The sequence below is a fragment of the Heptranchias perlo genome, chromosome 19, assembly GCF_035084215.1.
Source record: "Heptranchias perlo isolate sHepPer1 chromosome 19, sHepPer1.hap1, whole genome shotgun sequence".
In the NCBI taxonomy this organism is placed as follows: Eukaryota; Metazoa; Chordata; class Chondrichthyes; order Hexanchiformes; family Hexanchidae; genus Heptranchias; species Heptranchias perlo.
This window is the reverse complement of record NC_090343.1, coordinates 28379256-28398964: the sequence shown is the minus strand read 5'-3', so window position 1 is coordinate 28398964 and position 19709 is coordinate 28379256. Positions and strand designations below refer to the sequence as shown.

The window sequence follows — 19709 nt, the reverse complement described above, 5'->3', positions numbered from 1 at the left end:
AAGCCTGGCCTTGACATTGTTGCTTCCTATACCAAAGGTTGACAAGGTTCAAGTTGGGGATCCCTCAATCGGTCCTTGCGTTTAAATTACTGGACTGTGCTAAAGTGTCTTATGGACATACAACTGGTCTTAATTGGTGTCCCATTCTCGGACAGAGAGACTCCATTAAATCAGGTGTCTGCCACTTTAAAAAAATTCCTAGGGAAACATTTATTCCCTTTGGCCCTCATGGATCACATGGGGCCTTCTGCGGTAACACACAGAATGGAAGATTCCATGGTGACCAGGTTTAGAGGTGATGCAGATACAGAATGCAGGTGCCAAACCGGGTTTCGGAATTTTCAGGAGACCGGATGAAGCCATCAATGTGATGGATGGATGGATTAAGGACAGACCGGTGATGAATGCCAGCAAAGCAAATCCAACTATATAGACAGACGGCAAATTTGGGACAGGAATTTTGGGCCACTCAATTATAGGGATGGCCAAGGACAAATCAGGAGGTGCTTCCGTTGTAACTCTCCATATCATTATGCGATGAATTGCCCAGCGTGTAGAAGCAGGGTATTTGAGACGACCCATGATGACAGTAGCTCTGAGGCAGAAGACGAAGCTAATGAAGGTCACATCATCCTGGTCACCAGGAATTTTAATCCGGTGATGCAGGTGTTAGGCGTGGATTCTTTCAATTGTGCAGTGCTAGATAGTGCATGTACTTCGACCGTTTGTGGGGTAGATTGGTTAACCAGTTATCTTGATTGGCTCAGCAGTGAAGATCGATGCAAGGTTAAAGAGTATAAGAGTTCTACCTGCTTTAGCTTTGGCGATGACAACACCTTGCGGTCATTCCATGTCAGATGGCTGGAGTAAGCTATTTTACAAGCAGATGTAGTCTCAAGTGAGATACCTATGCTTTTGGGTAAACCTTCAATGAAAAGGGCGATGATGAAACTTGACATCGAGCACAATGAGGCGATTATGTTTGGAAAATCAGTTGCTCTGCAATTTACCCAGTCAGGGCATTATTGTGTCACTTTAATGAAACCTGATGTTTTTCATCAGTGTGTCAGGCAGGTAGTGATGGCATCGGGCGTTCAGGATGGGCGAGGGGGGAAAAAAGCAAATTGTCCTGAAGTTACATAGGCAATTTGCCCACCCCGTTGTCAGCATTGTAAAAATCCTGCTGAAAGATGCAGAGGTGGTCGATGAGGAATATACTCGGCTGATCGTAGCGATTAGTGACATCTGTAAAAAAATATAGACGGATGCCCCCACGTCCTGTTGTAAGTGTTCCATTAGCACGGGACTTTAATGAGTAGTTGTCATGGATATAAAAGTGTGGGACAAGGCCAGAAATGTTTTCATCCTACATTTTATTGACCTGGCTACGAGATATAGTATTTCTTCCCTAATACGGAGTAAGGAGAAGGAGGTTATTCTCAATCAAGTTATGGAAAAATGGAAAGGGACTGGGCTTAGGACACTGGCCAAATTTTTGACCAATAATGGAGGTGAATTCACTAATGAGTTCAGGGACATATGTGAGAATATGAATATCCTTGTCATGACTACAGCGGCTGAGGGCCCTTTTAGCAAAGATTTTTGTGAAAGGAATCATGCTGTGATTGATAACGTGGTGCATAAAATATAGGCTGGTCAGCCAGAATGTAAGTTGTCAACTGCCCTAGCAAGGGCAGTTCACACAAAGAATTCTTTGCAGATGGTTGGAAGATATAGTCCTTACCAGCTAGTATAGTCCCAAATTACCTTCTGTTCTCAGTGATAATCCCCCTGGTAGAAGGTACTATGATTCGGGCCTTTTGTTTTCTGAGCATTTAAATCCTTTACATGCAGGAAGACAGGCTTTTATTAAGGCTGAGGTATCAGAGAATTCGTAGAGCACTGAGGTATCGTATTAGACCATCTAAGACTGAGTTCAGTTCAGGAGATTTGGTACACTATAAAAGAGAGGGTCATAAGGAATGGCAAGGCGCTGGTAAAGTGATCGGTCATGATAGTAAGACAGTACTTGTCTAACACGGCAACCAAACTGTTAAAGTTCATTCCTCACGTTTACTAGGAATGAATTCTGGAATCTTGGACTCTGAGCAGGAGATAGCAGTAAATGAGGCACCTCGTACCTCAAATGTTCAGGATTTTTTGATGCGGGTCCTGAGGAACAGAATGAGGTAGATCAAGGGCTGGACAGTGATAATGTGAGTGATCAAATACGTGACAACCATCACATCCAATCTATAATTACCCAAAGTGGGTACACGGGTGACGTATGTTCCAGAAGGAACTGATGAATGGAGAGACTTGACAATTTTGGGACATGCAGGAAAAGCTAGTGGGAAGTTTAAATATTGGTTAAATGTTCAGGATGATGGCCAAGAAGTGAGGTCCGTGGACTAGCAGAATGTGGAGAAAACGCAGTACAAGTCATGATAGGGCGTCTGGCAGTGCACTTCACGTTAGAAAACGATCATGTACTAAAGAAAGAGCTTCAGACAGTGCAAGAAGGAGACCTTGCAGTAGTAGTCCCTATGGACATAGAAGTAAAGGCTGGAGCTTGAATAGATCAGACGGTGAAACAACGACCACAGAACCATCACATCATAAAACGAGAAGCAGAAGTACTCGTGAATGTGAAGTTTTGGTGGCTGCTAATAGACTTGAGGATAAAAGAATAAGGGAGGCGAAACAATGGGAGTTGGATAGTTGGCAAGAATTTGGCGTTTATTCTGAGGTACCAGATAATGGTCAACCAGCTTTGTCGCATTGATGGGTTTGTACTGAAAAAGTCCTTGCAGATGGAACTTAAAAGACAAAAGTGAGGTTGGTAGCTAGGGATTTTGAAGAGAAACTGGGTGATACAGATGTTTGAGTGGATTCTCCCACCACAGGAAAGGTAATCGTAAAAAATCTTTTTGGCTCTTTTGGCAACATTTTCATGGGAGTGTAGGTCAATTGACATAAAAGTCGCATTTCTGCAGAGCGATACTTTTCAGCAAGTAATGTTTCTGAAACCGCCTAAAGAGGCAGCAGATATGGAAGGAAAACTATGGAAACTAAACAAATGCGTATATGGCTTCCAGAGCATGGTATTTTTTGGTGAGATCTGTTTTGCTGAAAATAGGTTGTGTTCAGCTAAGATCAGATCCCGCCATGTTTTATTGATGCCATAAAGGTAAACTTTCAGGCATCTTCATGATGCATGTTGATGATTTCTTATGGGGTGGTACTGTGGAATTTGAGATTTGTCATTGTTAAAATTAGAGTAGAATATACTAGGCCATCACAAAAAGGTGATGTTATATCTAAAGACGAGACAGAGAAATTACAAAGTTTCATTGGTCAGTTGAACTGGTTGTGCACTCAGACTAGACCAAATGCTAGTTTTGATGTGTTGGAGTTAAGTACTTCAATGAAACACCCCATAGTAGAGAATGTATTTTAAGGATAAATAAAACATTATGGAAATTAAATATTGTTACATGTGTACTTAAGTTCCCATCCTTAGGTGACCCAAAGGAAATGAAGCTAGTTATCTTTAGCAATGCTTCACATGCTAATCTTCCTGATGGGTATTCTAGAGCAGCTGGTTTCATAGTGTTTATTGTGGGTGAAAATAGGAAATGTTGTCTTTTTTTAGCTTGGGAAGCTAAGAAAATAAAAAGGGTAGTTAAAAGTACTATAACTGCTGAAACACTGGCTCTTGTAGGCACAGTGGATATGGAATTCTATTTGGCAAATATTTTGAGTGACATCATGTACAATGGGAATACTGATGATAGTATACCCATTGAATGTTATGTGGACAATGTACACTACTAAAAATGTAAGTGAAAAACGTTTGCGAATTGATCTTGCTGGCTTGAAACAAATGCTGGAGAGAAAGGAAATCTCAAATTAAATGAGTAGATTCAAACCATCAACTATCAGATTGTTTTACAAAAAGAGGTACATGTACAATGGGTCGGAGATATATAATTTTTATTTAAAAAGACCAAGAGGAATCTGTTAATTGTATATAAATGAATTGCACCAATTGATGGATGATTATGTTCAGGTGAGCAATTAGGAACTCCCTGGCTCCCATTTATAAGGGAGTAGGCTTGGGGAGAGGGTGTGGGTTTGTAATGTGAATCCTAGCAAATAAAGTTTATAAGCAACCAAAAGTATTCAGTTGTTCACTGTCTAGTTATTCAATTCTAGCAACCTGCTTCATGTTTCTGTTGAAACATCAATGTTGAACAGCTACATGCTATGCTGATTCCTCTCTTCTTGCCCCAGGCACACAGGTTTTTCTATTTTTTTTCTTTTCTAATGTTCCCTCTGGTTCTTCTCCCCTTACATCCTCTATCCACAGACAACAGTGGCTCTCTGGTACCTCAACCAAGCTTTTTGTTCTCAAATGTTAAGTGTACAATGTTTTATCCTGGGGAACTTCTCTATATAATTCATATCTGTGCAACTGAACAGGGCAGATATGAGTTTAGAACTACCATTTGTGTTGAGGATAAACACAAAAAAGGAATGTTTCCATGTTGTAATATGTGTAATTTTATATGATCTCAGTAATTAAAAAGTGGCATCCATTTACAGCTGATAATTGACTTTTTTGTTTCTGGACCAGGTTATTTGTATAGCCACATTTTTCATTCATCTACTTTGTCTCTTCTTACCTGGTGGACCTTGAATAAGAGTAAAAGGACATTGAAGAGCCCTTTGAACTGCTATTTCTTGACTCCTGTTGAGTTCTGGCAATCCAGGAATGTTGTAGTTGGTCTGGTTCAATACAGTTGATGTTGATTCTAGAACATTTTGGTTTTTTTGAAAAAAAGGCATATGTTAATCAATACTGAATGAAGAACTATAATTAAAAGGTAAAAATATGGGGGGAAATAGATGGCTAGAAATGCACCTGGAAGAGAATAATATGAATTACAAATATTTCTCTGTCTAGTCTAAATTGTTTCCCCCATGTGAACAGGACTGCAAGACATTAGCCTTAGGCAGGAGGTACATTCCGAAAATCTCGCTGAACCTTATGAATAGGCAATCGCACCCATCAGCGCAGTATAGCGAGTAAGATCGGTCAGAGGTTAAGAGAAACGACACTTGGAGAATCAAGGCTACAAAAGAATCTGTTTGAATGTATCTAATGTTAGATGCCAAATGGTAAAGTGCAACTGTAATAAGGATATATATCTCGTGCAGGTTGCTGGAACCTCTGAAATCTTGTAGAATTGTATTGAATCCCATAGTCTGCTACATGATCTACCACACCTAGTCAGTAAATACAACTTAAAATATTTTATTGAGATGTAAAACATACTTTCTCTTCCTGGCTGAAATAAATTTGGGTCCTAAGTTTAGATTTTTTAAAGGTAATGATATTGAAACACAGCTCATGGTTGTCAGGTAATACTGCATTTGATTACTTTCTGTTTATTCTGTGTATGTACCATATAGTTCTCATCATCTGAGGTTCGTGTCTCATTTTATTTTGTGCTGTCAAAGTAAATAGCATTATCTATCCTCCAGGGTAGTAAAATGTATCAATTGCCTCTTTTTTTAATGACCTTGCTTTTAAAAAAAACTATTAGAGGGATTCTGGACAGTTTTGAATCCTGAATTTTCTATGTGAAACATCCATTTTATGTTAAAAATCTTATTTCTGGATGCACTTCATGTCTACAAAAATTTACTTCCTGCTGTGACATTTTCATCACACTTCTGTGTCAACTTTTTACGTCCACATTTATAATGGAAACTGCCCATGTGAAGTTGTCACACTGTATCCCCTCAGTTCTGCATCTCCCAAATTCTCAGCCTGTGGTCCATAGAAACTCCTATGTTCCAACTAACTCTACTTCTCTGCTTCCCAAGTTGCTGTAAGTCTTGCTATTTACCTATAAATATTTTGATTTTATAGTATATAAAAATATGAACAAACTGTACGACTTTAAAATGGCAACTGAATTATATCTACGCACCTTGGTCCAATTATCCCCTGTCCTCTAACTCCCTTTCACAAAGACTAGCCTTGGTCTTGACTCTCTAGGAGAGAATTTCCATGGGTTTCTCCTAATCTCCTGCTATATCGTCAGTAAAAATCCTGGAGAAATGGTGTAAACGGTTATTTTTAGCCATTTAGACTGTATCTCCAGGGGTTTTGTCGACCTGCCGCCAGAGAACCCCCACAGCAATGCCATAGGAAATGAACTAGTATTAAGAAAAGACAATCCTGAATTTCTTTGCATTCCTTGCAATCTCTTCTATGCATAAATCTTACATTTCTTATAAAATGCTGGACAAATATGGTTCATAAACAATATGCAACAGATGCCTCAACCAAATTAATCAGAAATATCAATCAACAGGTAGGAAATTTTAAACATACCAGAAAACTAGAGGCCTTTTGGCTTTTTAGGAAAAGTTAACAAAAGAAAGAAATATCAAAAGAAAGAACTTGCATTTAGCTAACTCACAAAATTCCCAGGAGGGGCTGGAATTTGGCCGGGTCCTGGTCTCAGCTCCAAATTTCCCTGGGAGTTTGTTTTGTCCATCCACACCAAACATATCCCCTGAAATCCAATGGGGCAGGATTGGGGGAAGGAATTCCCAGGCTAGAAATCTCATTGTCTTTGGCCTGGGATATGCCTAATGGCCAATTCACCAGACTCAATCAGACAAAGTGGCACTTAACCAGACAGATGTGGGGCCCAGCTGGGAGGCCAGGCCTGGGCCCTAGCATTGACCCCTGAAAAAATTTCATGCACTAATACTGCTATATGCTTTCACCTGATGTTAACTAATAAGAAATGTAATCTTACTCTAGATGTTTGAAGACTGTTCAAGACAATGGCCCCAAAAATCCAGTTGGCTTCTGCCAGACTCCCATTGTAACCGTGCCAGGAGACCAGCAGCACTGACCAGAAAACAACACAGACCCACTTCTGCCCCAGGTCTCCACCATTTCCAGGAACCTCCACCTGCCCCATTTAAGGCAAATGTTGTCAGGGTCAGACCTCGGACGGGTACTCTCCACACCAGTGTACTACTGGAGGCTGGTATATCCAGTGAGATGTGACATCCCGGCCTTCAGGTGGGTGGAAGTAGACCTCATGGGGCAGGAGGGGCCAAGCCAAGCAAGTGGCCTGGACCCACAAAGAATGACAAAATAATTTTTTTTTAAATATCTTGATTGCCCCGCTTACACAGGAAGGCCAAAGGGAACATGGCTGGGGTCGAAGCAACTTTGCTCTCATGTCCAGCAGGCACCTGATTTTCTGGCTGCAACCACCAGCCCCATGCAAATAAGGTGTCCTCCCACTGACCCTGCAAACCTAGCGTGGTCAACACTGGAAGGCACCAGTTAGTGTGATCCTGGTGTAACCATCGGGATCGTATTCTAAGGATATTTCGGGCCAATATTTGCATTTCTACCATGTAATATAATATAACACCAAAGGCTAGAGTTCAGAAGATTATTCAAAATTATGTGACTCCAACAATAAACACACAGCATGGGGGTCACAGTGTCCATTCAGCGTGTTGCAGCAGGCAGATGTCTCACAGATTTATGAACTATAATGCATATACTACTTACATATTAATGGTCGATTGATACAGCTCTTAAAGAGTTAACATCGCTTTAAATCTCTTTTTTTCAAACTCTTCACAGAACCAATGTATATAAAGCCAGTTTTAGATTTGTAATAAAATTTTTGAGATGTTCTTACGTCTGAATTGTATTTGATGACCCAGTGCTATACTCTGAGTGAGTCGCGAAGAGCCAGTAAGATTCTTAATAGCTTCCTCCTTACGTCTGGAAAATTCAAAGAGAAGTTATAATGATTGGTGGGTTTTACATTAGCTGTGAGTTTGATGAAGATTAATCTCGTAACCTGCCTCTTCTCTTTACAGATGCTGACTAGCCTGCTACATATTTGCTGCATTTTCTGTTTTTATTTCAGATTTCCAGCATTTGCAGTTTTTCCTTTTCATTTTTTAGGCACAGGGTGACGGCCTGATTTTTCTTCTTGTTTTTAAAACCTGGAGGTCACGGACATCAACAGGCTACAGATTGCTTCCAGTCTCTAATGCGAAGTAACTATTACCAAAGAGGCTGAATAGTCTAACAAGAACCAAGCTACACGGCTACTGCCTCATCATCTTATTTTACATTTTTATAACATCAGCAGAAGAAAGATTAGCTAGAAGTTGGCCTTATTTGCACAGTTTTATTTAATGCCCCCTTTCCTCTCAGACAAGGCTAAAGAACTGCCCTCGGTGAAGCAAAAGTCCAGCCTTCTATTCAAATAATGTTTCAGGGAGCATCCGTGACAAATCAGCCCTTATTTACTATTCTTGTGAACTTTCATCCACTGCACACCACTAACAATAGCAACAACATTGGATATATAATCATATATTGGGAATTGTTTTTAAAAAAATCATAAAAAGGTAGAAACAGAATTACCGCTACCACTGCCTACCCAGCACAAAATCCAGGCATTGGGAATTATCATTTGATAATGTAAAAGTAGATTTTCCTTTGAGTGCCCAACAGGTACAGCGAGCCTGAACTGCACTCAACAGTGAGAAAAGAGGTGCCCCTAATTTTCCTGTACAGAACCATTTGCATGGTCTGGGCAAACTCCTTGTGCAGGCTCACCCAGTGGCAGAGTCTGGAGGTGGTAACAGGATCACAGCTGCAGGTGTGAAAGGCCTGCAGCTGTGCTCCTGGCCATTGGTATCAGGCCCTTCTGATTGCTGCTGGAATGTGTCCTGGGGCTCTGGAAAAGGAAAACAGCCTTTCTTCTTTTCTCTTTGCACTTCCCTCAGCAACCGTGCAGACCTTCTGGTCCATGAGAGTCTCAGTGCAAGTCACAATTCCAGGTTTCTTCAATGGTCCAATGCTGAAGAAGGTGAGGTGAGAGGTCAGGAATTGCCCCTTCCACCTGAGTTCCTAGTGGGCTTGAGCCTACTCCAGAATGCAGGTCCAGTGATGTAATTTTGAAGAATTCTAAAGAAGCAGCTTATCCGCGAGGCTGAGAGCTCCGTGGATAGCACGTTTCAGGAGGTGGTCACTCCGCAGCTTAAGAGAGTACAGGCAGAGAGGGAATGGGTGATCACCAGACAGACAAAGAGGACCAGGTAGGTAGTTCAGGAGTCCCCTGAGTGCATTTCGCTCTCGATCCGGTATTCAGGTGAGGGAGAGAGTTCCTCTGAGGATTGCAGCCAGAGCCAAGTCCACAGCGCCATGAGTGGCTCAGCTGTACAGGGGGAGAGGAAGAAGGTCAGGAAAGCAATAGTGATAGGGGATTCAACAGTTAGGGGAACAGATAGGCGTTTCTGCGGCCGCAGATATGATTCCAGGATGGTATGTTGCCTCCCTGGTGCCAGGGTCATGGATGTCACTGAACAGCTGCAGAACATTCTGAAGGGGGAGGGTGAACAGCCAGAGGTCGTGGTCCATATTGGTACCAACGACATAGGTAGAACGAGGGATGAGGTTCTGCAGGCAGATTTTGAGGAGCTAGGAAATAAATGAATAAGCAGGACCTCAAATGTAGTAATCTCAGATACAGCAGATAAATGCATGAAGTAGCGTGTGATGGCAGAGACCTATAGGTGACATATATAGAAAAAACTTGCATTTATGTAACGCCTTTCATCTCCTCAGGACACTCTTATGTGCTTCATAGCCAATTAATCACTTTTGAAATACAGTCACTGCTGCTACATAGGCAAACACAGCAGTAGTGCAACAATATAGTTAACAAACTATACAGTAATAATATTTCATCTGCTCTTTTGACAACAGAAGGAACCTGAAGCAAGTCCTTTGCATTAAGTGGCCTTCCCCTTGTAATGAAAGTCATGCCATAAATCAGGAACGTACTCCCTCAAAGCCAGAAGTTGCATCACAGCATACTGCATCAAAACCGCCTCTTGAACCAAATAGCATAAAGGTGTATTCAGTGAGTGTGAGGGGGAATCACAAGATCAAGAGAGAAGAGGCAGTGCTGGTAGCCATAGAAGAGGGTAGGTAGGAATTCATTATGTCGACAAAACTGCTGCATTGCTTTAGGATTCAAACCTAACACAGCCAACTTTTAAATAGAGAATGGTGTATGAGCAAAAATATATAAAATCTCACCTAAACAGATTAAATAACAAAATTGATAGATAGCATACCTGATAACATATTTTATGGAGAATGATTTTTAGGATAAAGATTTATTTTCCCTAGCAGCATTGGTGCACTATTTGGTCTGGAGTGTGTATTTGTTTTCCCAACTGTGCAATGTGTGTGGGGAGGTGGAGGGACATTAGATTCAATGTTTCCTAACATTTGAGGGAAAATTGTACCCATGCAAGTGAAATCTAAATGGCTAAATCTAATTTAGTGACTTTTGAAGCCAAATTCTAGTGACCTAGGAACCCAAAATTCTCATTCCTCTAAACCACTACAAAATAGGACAGAAAACCTTTAATTATGATTGTGCAGTCACGGTACTTACATATCAGGAAGTAGTTTGGGAATTATCTCCACAACAAACTTTGTATCTTTCTGGAATATTTCTTCTGGGATAGTATCCATGGACATTTGGTGCACAGAAAAGTTTATCTTGATGTTGGTTTCCCTTTCGGGTTTAGGACCATCATTCTGAAACTCTTTAGTCACAGCATGTGCCACCCAAATGTAGCTGTTAGGATCAATATTCAGCTCTGAGGAGTTTTCTGATATGTGAAGTCCCTTAAAACTTTGATAAAGAGGCTCATCATTTTTGGTCAGATTCCTTCCTGCTTTTTGTTTCAGGCCCCTACACCGGAGACACAGGTAGCAGTTGTTGAGGGCACTTTCAATGTGCCAATTTTTACAATGTTCTTTGGCAATGGAAAATGAGCCATGTGGCTTTTTGTCTTGAGCATACTCCATTATCCAAGTTACCTTAACACCATAGATGACTATTACTTCATTCTCGCATACAGCACTTGAGGCAGATTCCATTGCGCACAGTGGTCCCCAGATTTTTTGGTATTCATTTGCATCATTATAGCTCTTTTTGGGTGAACTTGAAGCGAATTTTGAGAAGCATGTAATGGGATTTTCTGCATGCTCAACACAAATGTCAAACATTGGAGTTATATTCAACAACTGCACAGCTGGCACCAAGAAACCATTCTTTATTTCAGAGGTCAGCTGCAACTGCAATGGATCACCATTTTTCAACTCCAGGGAAATGTGTACATAATGTGAAATCGATGAAAGTTGGCACTTGCTTCCTTCTATCTTGCCAAAATGCCCTTGCTTGCCATCAGATTTGGCCCCTTGGCTCTCCTCCAGGAGAAGGGCAGCCACCTTGGAAAATTCTTCTGATCTGACTGCTTTCACAAATTGCTGCCAAGTGTCAGCGCTAATCGTTTTGACATGTGGGTTGCAGAATGGCTCAGGTGGTAGAATATAATTTCTTGGAGTTTCCAAGCAGTAGACTCTTTTCTTCCATGTTAATTTCATTGATAGTTTTTTCTGATCAAATACAGGTTGCTCCACCAGCTGCAGAGTTCTGTAGTTTATATGGTAGAGCTCTGCTAGAGTCTCACCATTCAAAGGGAACATAACATTGAAGTACCTGGCTAGTGGCTCAACATTAACAGCAAACGCCAGCTTTTGCATCACTTGGTTTTTAAGCTGCGTTGCCAAGTGAAGGCTTTGAGCTTTCTTTTCATAATTTGAAGCCTTCCTATTCTTTCCGTTGAAATCACGACATAATTTGTCAATTTCCTGTGTGGTGTAAGAAAGGCTTCCCCTGAGTAGGACTGTGGTAAGGAGACGCTGGATAATAATGTCTAGATATCGGCGAATGGGCGAAGTGGCCCAGGTATAAGATTCAAGGTGAAGAGAGTAATGCCCCTGCCTTGACACAGATGTTGAGTTGGAGCGAATGAAGAAGGATTTGAGCATAAGTTTTCTCAGTTCTAATGTTACTGGTGCAAGATTTGGGTGGATATCATCTGTTGCAATGAAATCTGTCAACTTATGAATGTCACTATCCTTAGCTGCTTTTATCAGGCTGTTCCACAAAGAAGACAAGATCTGGAATTCTTGACCAGGTGGAGATTGAAAATTTGGTGTGATGCCTATGTGGTGAGAGAGATGAATGGAAAGGCTAATCAAGTTTCTGTGCTTACTTTTTAGATTGGCCATCTGCTGATGAGCAGGAGAACCCTGACATCTCAATGGGGTCACACTCACTGTTAACATTTTATTGGTCAAGAATTCAGCAACAAAGCTATTCATCATTATCATGAGTTCTTCAATCATCTGATGGGACTGTCTGTTTCCTGGGTACCTATGTTCATCAGGCTGATCATAATGGCAATCGTCTTGAAGTCGACACTTTCTGTGAACTCTAGAAAAGTGAAAGGCTACAGCAATTGAATCTTCCAAAGTATCAAATCTCAATTCACTTCCACTAAAATCTTTGATGATATCTTCTGCTTCTTCATAGGAAAGTTTTCTATCTGACTGAGCAACAGAAAGTGAAAAGTTTGCTTTAACAACTTTGTCTGTATCCTTTTGTACTACAACAAACAAAGAGATGACCTTGCAGTCTTTTCCTGGCAGCAGGCTGCAGAGTTCTTGACTGAGTTTTGGTGGTAGCATGTGAATTGGATCTCTGTCAGGAGAATAATAAGTAACTCCACGCTTGCATGCCTCAACATCTAAGGCACTGCCTCTTGGCACAAAGCTTGTTACATCTGTGATGTGAACCCCTATTTCATAATATCCATCTAACTCTCTCACACTAATAGCATCATCAAGATCTTTGGAATTCTCGGGATCCACAGTGAATGTTAAGTACTTCCGGCAGTCCCTTCGGTTTTCCCCAAATGTTTTCCTAGACTCCCGGCTATATTCATCTAACTCTTTGATAACTTCTTTTGGATAGCTGTCATGAACTTGATATTCCAAGTTTAGTACTTCCATTCCTTGATCCAATGTTAGTGCTGCAGGGAGTACTTTAGTTACAATTCCCAATGGAAAGTAAAAATTTTTACGCCAAGCTAGCAGTTCAACAACAAAGAAACAATTTCTCCTTTTTTCTTCAGTAAGGAGTACAATATCTGTTGTCACAAATCTTCCTTTTTTACATTTGCGAATAGGGATTTTGTTGCGAGATTTTTTGTGTCCTGGAGTGTAGATTTTTGTAACACATTTGTTGACAGGAACCATTACGTGTGAATCATACTCATCAACTGCGCAGACAAAGATTCTTGGCAAATCGCCTGCCTTCAACACACCAACAACCTTTCCAGAATTGTCACCTTGACCTGAGTTCTGGGGCAGAATTTCAACTAAAACCTGATCACCAGGAAATGACTTTCCACAGTTAACTCGACCATCTATCTTAATGTGTACAGACTGAAGATCATCCAGGGTGATGGCATAGCCTTTATAAAATTTTTCCATGACTATCTCACATCGCTTGTACTTTGTAGGCTGAGTTAACAGCAGTGTCTCCAGGACATGTGCAGGATAATCTGTGTACTGTACATTTTGTTTCTTCCGAAAGAACTGAGTGGATACTGCTGGAATTCCATTACTCATGTTCTCTTGTTCTATTTCCTCTCCTTCAACAACATCCATCAATCCTTCCTCTGTCACTGTTAATGTCACATTCTTGCTCTCATCTAAAAGTTCTTGTAATATTGGATCAACATCTATGTCTGAATAATAAGAATCATTGTCACTTTCATCTTCCTCCTTGTGAGCCCAGTTCTCGGTGTCAACAATGGCCTGTTTAATCTGCTCCATTGACAGCTCCTCTGGGTAAATGCTTTGCTTGTCAATAGTCTCCTGAATATACCTCTTCCAAATTTTGCTGCATTTTCCAATAGAGCAAAGAGCCACAGCATCACCAACAACTATCACAAGAGACTGGGCCCGTGTCATGGCTGTATTCAAAACCCTAGGTTCATTGAAAAACTCTAAAGCAGCACTCTTTGAGGAAATGCTACTTTCACAAGTGTGCACAGTAGAGATGATTATCACTCTGAACTGCCTTCCTAGTGAGAGAAAGAAAGAAAAAATTACCCCATATGAAGCTATCATTCCTGTAAATATAAGTGCATCAAAATATTCAAATGTAGGTGAAAAATGTAAAATACCAAAATTAACATAAGTAACTTTTAAAATATTTTCTAAACACTTAGAAATAGCAAGTGTAATAGTTTGAATGCTGACAATCCACATTCAACAGTGCCACCACTGGTAAAACTATTTTATTACTAGTAGATCTCCTATGGTGCTGCTTATGGTCAGTTGAAGGATACGCTATTTTGTAAGGATTGGATCACTATAGTTTGTAATACAGGATGTATTATCCTGGTGCTAATGTGCGGCTCTGAGTAACTTAAAGTAACACACTAAGGTCATTTGTGCTGTAATTGCCGTGTTTTCCTGGGTCAATTAGAGATTCATTGTTCTTGAAGTTAGGACAATTAGAGGTCAAATTGTGTTTCTTTATAAAAAAAATGTAAGTATGACTCCTGAAGTTAATTAGGTAATTTGTATTGGTGGGTAGGCTTATCTGTGCATTGAAAATGATTGAAAAAATACTAAAAGACAAAAGAAAACCAAAATATGAACAAAGAAATTCTATACATGACACTGTGTTACACTTTTGATTTTTATGCTATATATTTTCTTGGGTTCATTGCAACTTCCATAAACAGAACTTTCATCCCCTATAAACCAGAGACTGCAATGACCGACCCAATAGATAGGTAAACATAGCAGCCCAGGGCTCTGCAATATATCAAGAGCCATCACATGACCTCCTCTTCTTCAGTGGGCAGGAGAATGTAGATATATATGTGTGTGCCTGACTAACTTGATTGAATTTTTGGAGGAGGTAACAAGGAGGGTAGATGAGGGTAACACGTTTAATGTAGTGTACATGGATTTTAGTAAGACTTTTGACAAGGTCCCACATGGCAGACTGGTCAAAAAAGTAAAAGCCCATGGGATTCAAGGGAAAGTGGCTAGTTGGATCCAAAATTGGCTCAGTGGCAGGCTGTTTCCAGTGGAGTTCCGCAAGGCTCGGTACTAGGTCCCTTGCTTTTGTGGTACATATTAATGATTTGGGCTTGAATGTGGAGGGCTTGATCAAGAAGTTTGCAGATGATACAAAAATCAATCGACTGGTCAGGTAGGCAGAAAAGTGGCAAATGGAATTCAATCCAGAGAAGTGTGAGATAATGCATTTGGGGAGGGCAAACAAGGCAAGGGAGTACACAATAAATGGGAGGATATTGAGAGGTGTTGAGAAACAAAGGGACCTTGGAGCGCATGTCCACAGATCCCTGAAGGACAGGTAGATAAGGTGGTAAAAAAGGCACATGGGATACTTTCCTTTACTAGCCGAGGCATAGAATATAAGAGCAGGGAGGTTATGTTAGAACTGTATAAAACATAGGTTAGGCCACAGCTTGAGTACTGCGTACAGTTCTGGTCACCACATTTCAGGGAAGATATGATTGCACTAGAGAGGGTACAGAAGAGATATTGCCAGGACTGGAGACTTTTAGCTATGAGAAAAGATTGGATAGGCTGGGGTTGTTTTCTTTGGAACAAAGGAGGCTGAGGGAAGATTTAATTGAGGTATATAAAATTATGATGGGACTAGATAGAGTGGTTAGGGAGGACCTATTTCCCTTAGTGTCAGTGACCAGGGGGCATAGATTTTAAGTAATTGGTAGAAGGATTAGAGGGGAGCTGAGAAGAAATCTTTTCACCCAGAGGGTGGTGCGGGTCTGGAACTCACTGCCTGAAAGAGTGGTAGAGGCAGAAACCCTCAACTCATTTAAAAAGTACTTGGATGTGCACTTGAAGTGCCGTAACCTACACGGCTATGGACCAAGTGCTGGAAAGTGGGATTAATCTGGATAGCTCTTTTTCGGCTGGCACGGACACAATGGGCCAAATGGCCTCCTTCTGTGCTGCAACTTTCAATAATTCTATTTTTTTATATAAGGGAAGGACTCAATTCTCCATTAAAAGGATTTGGAAAAAAGTTTGTATGGGATGAGCTTAGAAACAGTAGTGTTTTTTGCTGGTTCCTGGCTAATAAATGAGAATATATTTTCTTTACTTATTGTAGGAAGATAAATTAATTTGGTTCCCTCACATATCATAATTACATAAAAAAGAAAATATGTGCATATGTGTTCTACGGGGAAGCAGCTCTTTACATTCACAGTCCATCTGCTTATGATAAAGTTTTTTTTATAGTGCGGGCCAAGAATTATATAAAACTTAAAAAAACAAATTTACATGTATTCTTCTTTATCAACTTTCTCTGCAATGGTTTTTCATGTTACTAAAACATTTTATTTAAAGATATTTAAGTTCAGAACTTTTATTTAAAGGTTCTCTCCAAATTTACAGTCCTTCCATCATTTCCACATTAATCTTTGAGTTCTGGGATAAACATAAATATGGGAAATGTAGCTTGTGTACCCATTTAGAATATATCACAAAATATGAATGCTCTTTTTACTAAATAAGTAACCCCTTGAACATAACAATCTACATTTTTTTAAAGATAGTTATCTCACAAAAAGAAAACGAGTATCTTGCTTTTCTTGGTTACACAAAAAATACAAACGTTAATTACTCTCATCGTTCCTCAAAGTGGTTTACTTGGGGATTTAAATCCTTGTAATATCCCGTTGAGTCACAAGAATGGAAGAGGGAATAGGACTTGTAAACAGCAAGTCCTGGTATATTCTGTGAATGGCCAATCTTGTTATCCAACACATAAAAAGATCCGAGAGTCATAGGCACAAATGTAGCTACTTTGTTGAGCCTCTTCAGCTAGTATCTTCACTTACTGCTCTAGGAAGTCCCATGAACTCAACTTCTATGCTTTTCAGAGAGGCACAGGCCTCTGACAGAAAATACTGTTAGACAAGTTTTAAACACAGAAAATGCTGATGCATAGGTAAGTTTAATCATTTTCTTGTAACTTTTTATGTATTTTTTGTTTGAAACCTTATTTCCAGTATTAACACCTCAGCTTAGTGGAGAAACCAAGGTGGCAGTCAAATGGATTTTCAAAAAGTATTTGGAATGGTTTCACTTGTTCACCATGTGCTCCTTGCTATTGGTAGCTTTTTGCTGACTAGTGTTTCTTATTTGGAAATTTTTTGAAATTGCTTATGGGTAGCTTTAATTTCCGCTTACTATGGGATAGATTTTCATCTTCACCATCTGGACATGACCTGGTGGAGTGAATCGCCCACCTTTTAGAAAACTGCCTGATTTTCATTCCATTGAAATCGGTAATTCGCCAGATTATCGCCCAAGTGTGACGAGAACCTAGCCTAGGTATTGACTGGCACATTTCCTACCTGTTCAGTTGTGAGTTATGGTTGGATGAAATCTTGTATTCACAAAACAATCAAATGCAAGAGTGACACAAAAATTTGCAGGAGACACGCAGATTGAAGCCAAAATGTGACCAAGAAATGCGACAGACAGGATACGCGCCACGCACCTATCTTTTATATAAGATAAATATAGATTGTTCAAGGAACTTCCTCTGTGCTGGTAATGGGCATAAAATACAGCCAGCATTTACATGAATGACCATCTTATACCTACTTACACAGCTGAATTGCTAAAAAGCTAAAATCGTGGGGGGGGGGGGGTTTATGTCACTATCGCCCTGTTTGCACTTAAAAATTGTAAACAATTTTACAACACCAAGTTATAGTCCAGCAATTTTATTTTAAATTCACAAGCTTTCGGAGGCTACTTCCTTCCTCAGGTGAACGATGTGGAAAATACCACATCGTTCACCTGAGGAAGGAAGTAGCCTCCGAAAGCTTGTGAATTTAAAATAAAATTGCTGGACTATAACTTGGTGTTGTAAAATTGTTTACAATTGTCAACCCCAGTCCATCACCGGCATCGCCACATCATGCACTTAAAAAGGTAGAGGTAGCAGGAACAAAATCAAGTGGCAGGTAGTCACACCAATTGTGTTGCTATGCATCCCAATTTTCAGGCACACCTCCATCCTGGCCGCCAGAGTTTCTGTCGGAAACAGGTGGAAGGCTGAAACGTATATGAAATTCAGGGTCAAATGACACAGTTAAGCCTCCTATGCCATTTTCGTCTCAGCCAGCCTGACTACCACCAGTTACTGCTCCCACCAACCAACCGTGGTACAAGTTCGGAGGTAACCATTTCCAGCAATAAATAAAGGGATCCTCAGCTGCAGTTAGGGAAAGAGTTGACAAAGGGACAGAAATACAGTGTGCACACATACTCAGATTTCTATAGTTGTTAAAATAGTTTACAACTCTTTTTTTTAGCACTGCCACAATGTGTTGCTCCTGTTGGTGAAACAGCCGCACAGTATAAATCAAGTGGTTTCTCAACAGGAGGGAGAAACTGCAAATGCAGTTTTCAGTATTAAAAAGGTATTACAAGAAGCTATTTTATAGTTCAACTGGCTGTAAATGCACCTACCTTGAATATTGAAGAAATTCTCTACAGCTACTGATCCGAGTCGACGTTTCCTGAGTTCATGCCTCAAGAGCTGAACCTGAAAATAAAGTTTTACGAACAAATATTAAATACAATGCGCATATTAGTGCCATTTTGGTTTTTTTGAGTGAAATAAATTTAAATTCCTACTGAGTAGAATGGAGAATTTTGGAGTTTACAGAGAGTAGGATACAACTTTGCCTTTCCAATTACTATTGGTGAGTTCCCAATTTCAGTCATGATACGTGGGTGGTTGTCAACCCAAGGCCATGTGTATCTCCACAGGGAGAAAGGGAAAATCAGCTGCACAACACTTTTCTTTATCTCTCAGAAACAGTTAGGGCCAGGAGATTACTTTTAAAATGACCCCCTATTAACCAATACATCAAGATAGAGACAGCTTAGGAAGGTCATTTGTCCCAATTTATCACTACTGAAACTAAGTCTATACTTTCCATCACACAACCCAACTGTTTCTCAAATGACTTCACTACCCTACCCAGAAGGCAAATCCTAATTTTGTTCACTCTTTGTGTGAATAACTTCCTGACATCAGTTCTAAATTTACCTTTCATCAGTTTGAACCTGTGGCTCTAAATGATATATTGTAATACAGTATTTGTTAATTTAAGTCAGGCAGATTAATGAATAAACTTGCTTTGATGGTTTGAGTTCATCTCCTTCCTGTCATAAATGAGTCTGTATTGGGGGGATAAAAAATTGGGCCAAAAATACATGTTTTAAAAAGTGTACTTCACAACATTTGAAATGCAATCTCTCAATCAATTTTATATCAACTGCAGCAATTTGTATTTAGTTACTATCATTTTTAAATGACAAAGAAGTGATTGTCACAGTGCATGAATCCCTAAGTATTTAGAAACATAGAAAATCTCAAGATTGGAAAAGGCCAATTTCCTTATACCCTCCAGAAATGTCAGAATAATGCAAAAGGACAAGAGACTCGATGAAATGGGTTTTTGTCCTTTATCCCTGACCTTTGCTCCCGGGGAAATGGGCATTCCGCAGGGAGCAAGGGACAACAAAATTGCCCTTTAAAGACCCATCTAGTCTACATTCCCACTATCCTAGAAGTTGTAACCAAGCTATTGTCAAATTTGAGCTTGAA

At 40.1% G+C, this 19709-nt stretch overlaps 1 protein-coding gene across 4 annotated transcripts in view; it reads right to left on the bottom strand.

Annotated features, from left to right (window-relative positions):
- Window positions 1–19709, bottom strand: part of helz2a (helicase with zinc finger 2a) — a 101069-nt gene that overhangs the window by 38553 nt on the left and 42807 nt on the right. For all 4 annotated transcript variants that reach the window (XR_010966383.1, XM_068000568.1, XM_068000570.1 and 1 more), the window contains 4 exons: window positions 18563–18638; window positions 10539–14088; window positions 7752–7837; window positions 4689–4817 (listed from right to left, as the gene is read on the bottom strand). Coding sequence is in view for 3 of the 4 variants with exons in the window: in XM_068000568.1 (XP_067856669.1) it covers window positions 4689–4817; window positions 7752–7837; window positions 10539–14088; window positions 18563–18638 (3841 nt within the window). In the remaining variant the exon portion in view is untranslated. The remainder of the gene's footprint in view (window positions 1–4688; window positions 4818–7751; window positions 7838–10538; window positions 14089–18562; window positions 18639–19709) is intronic.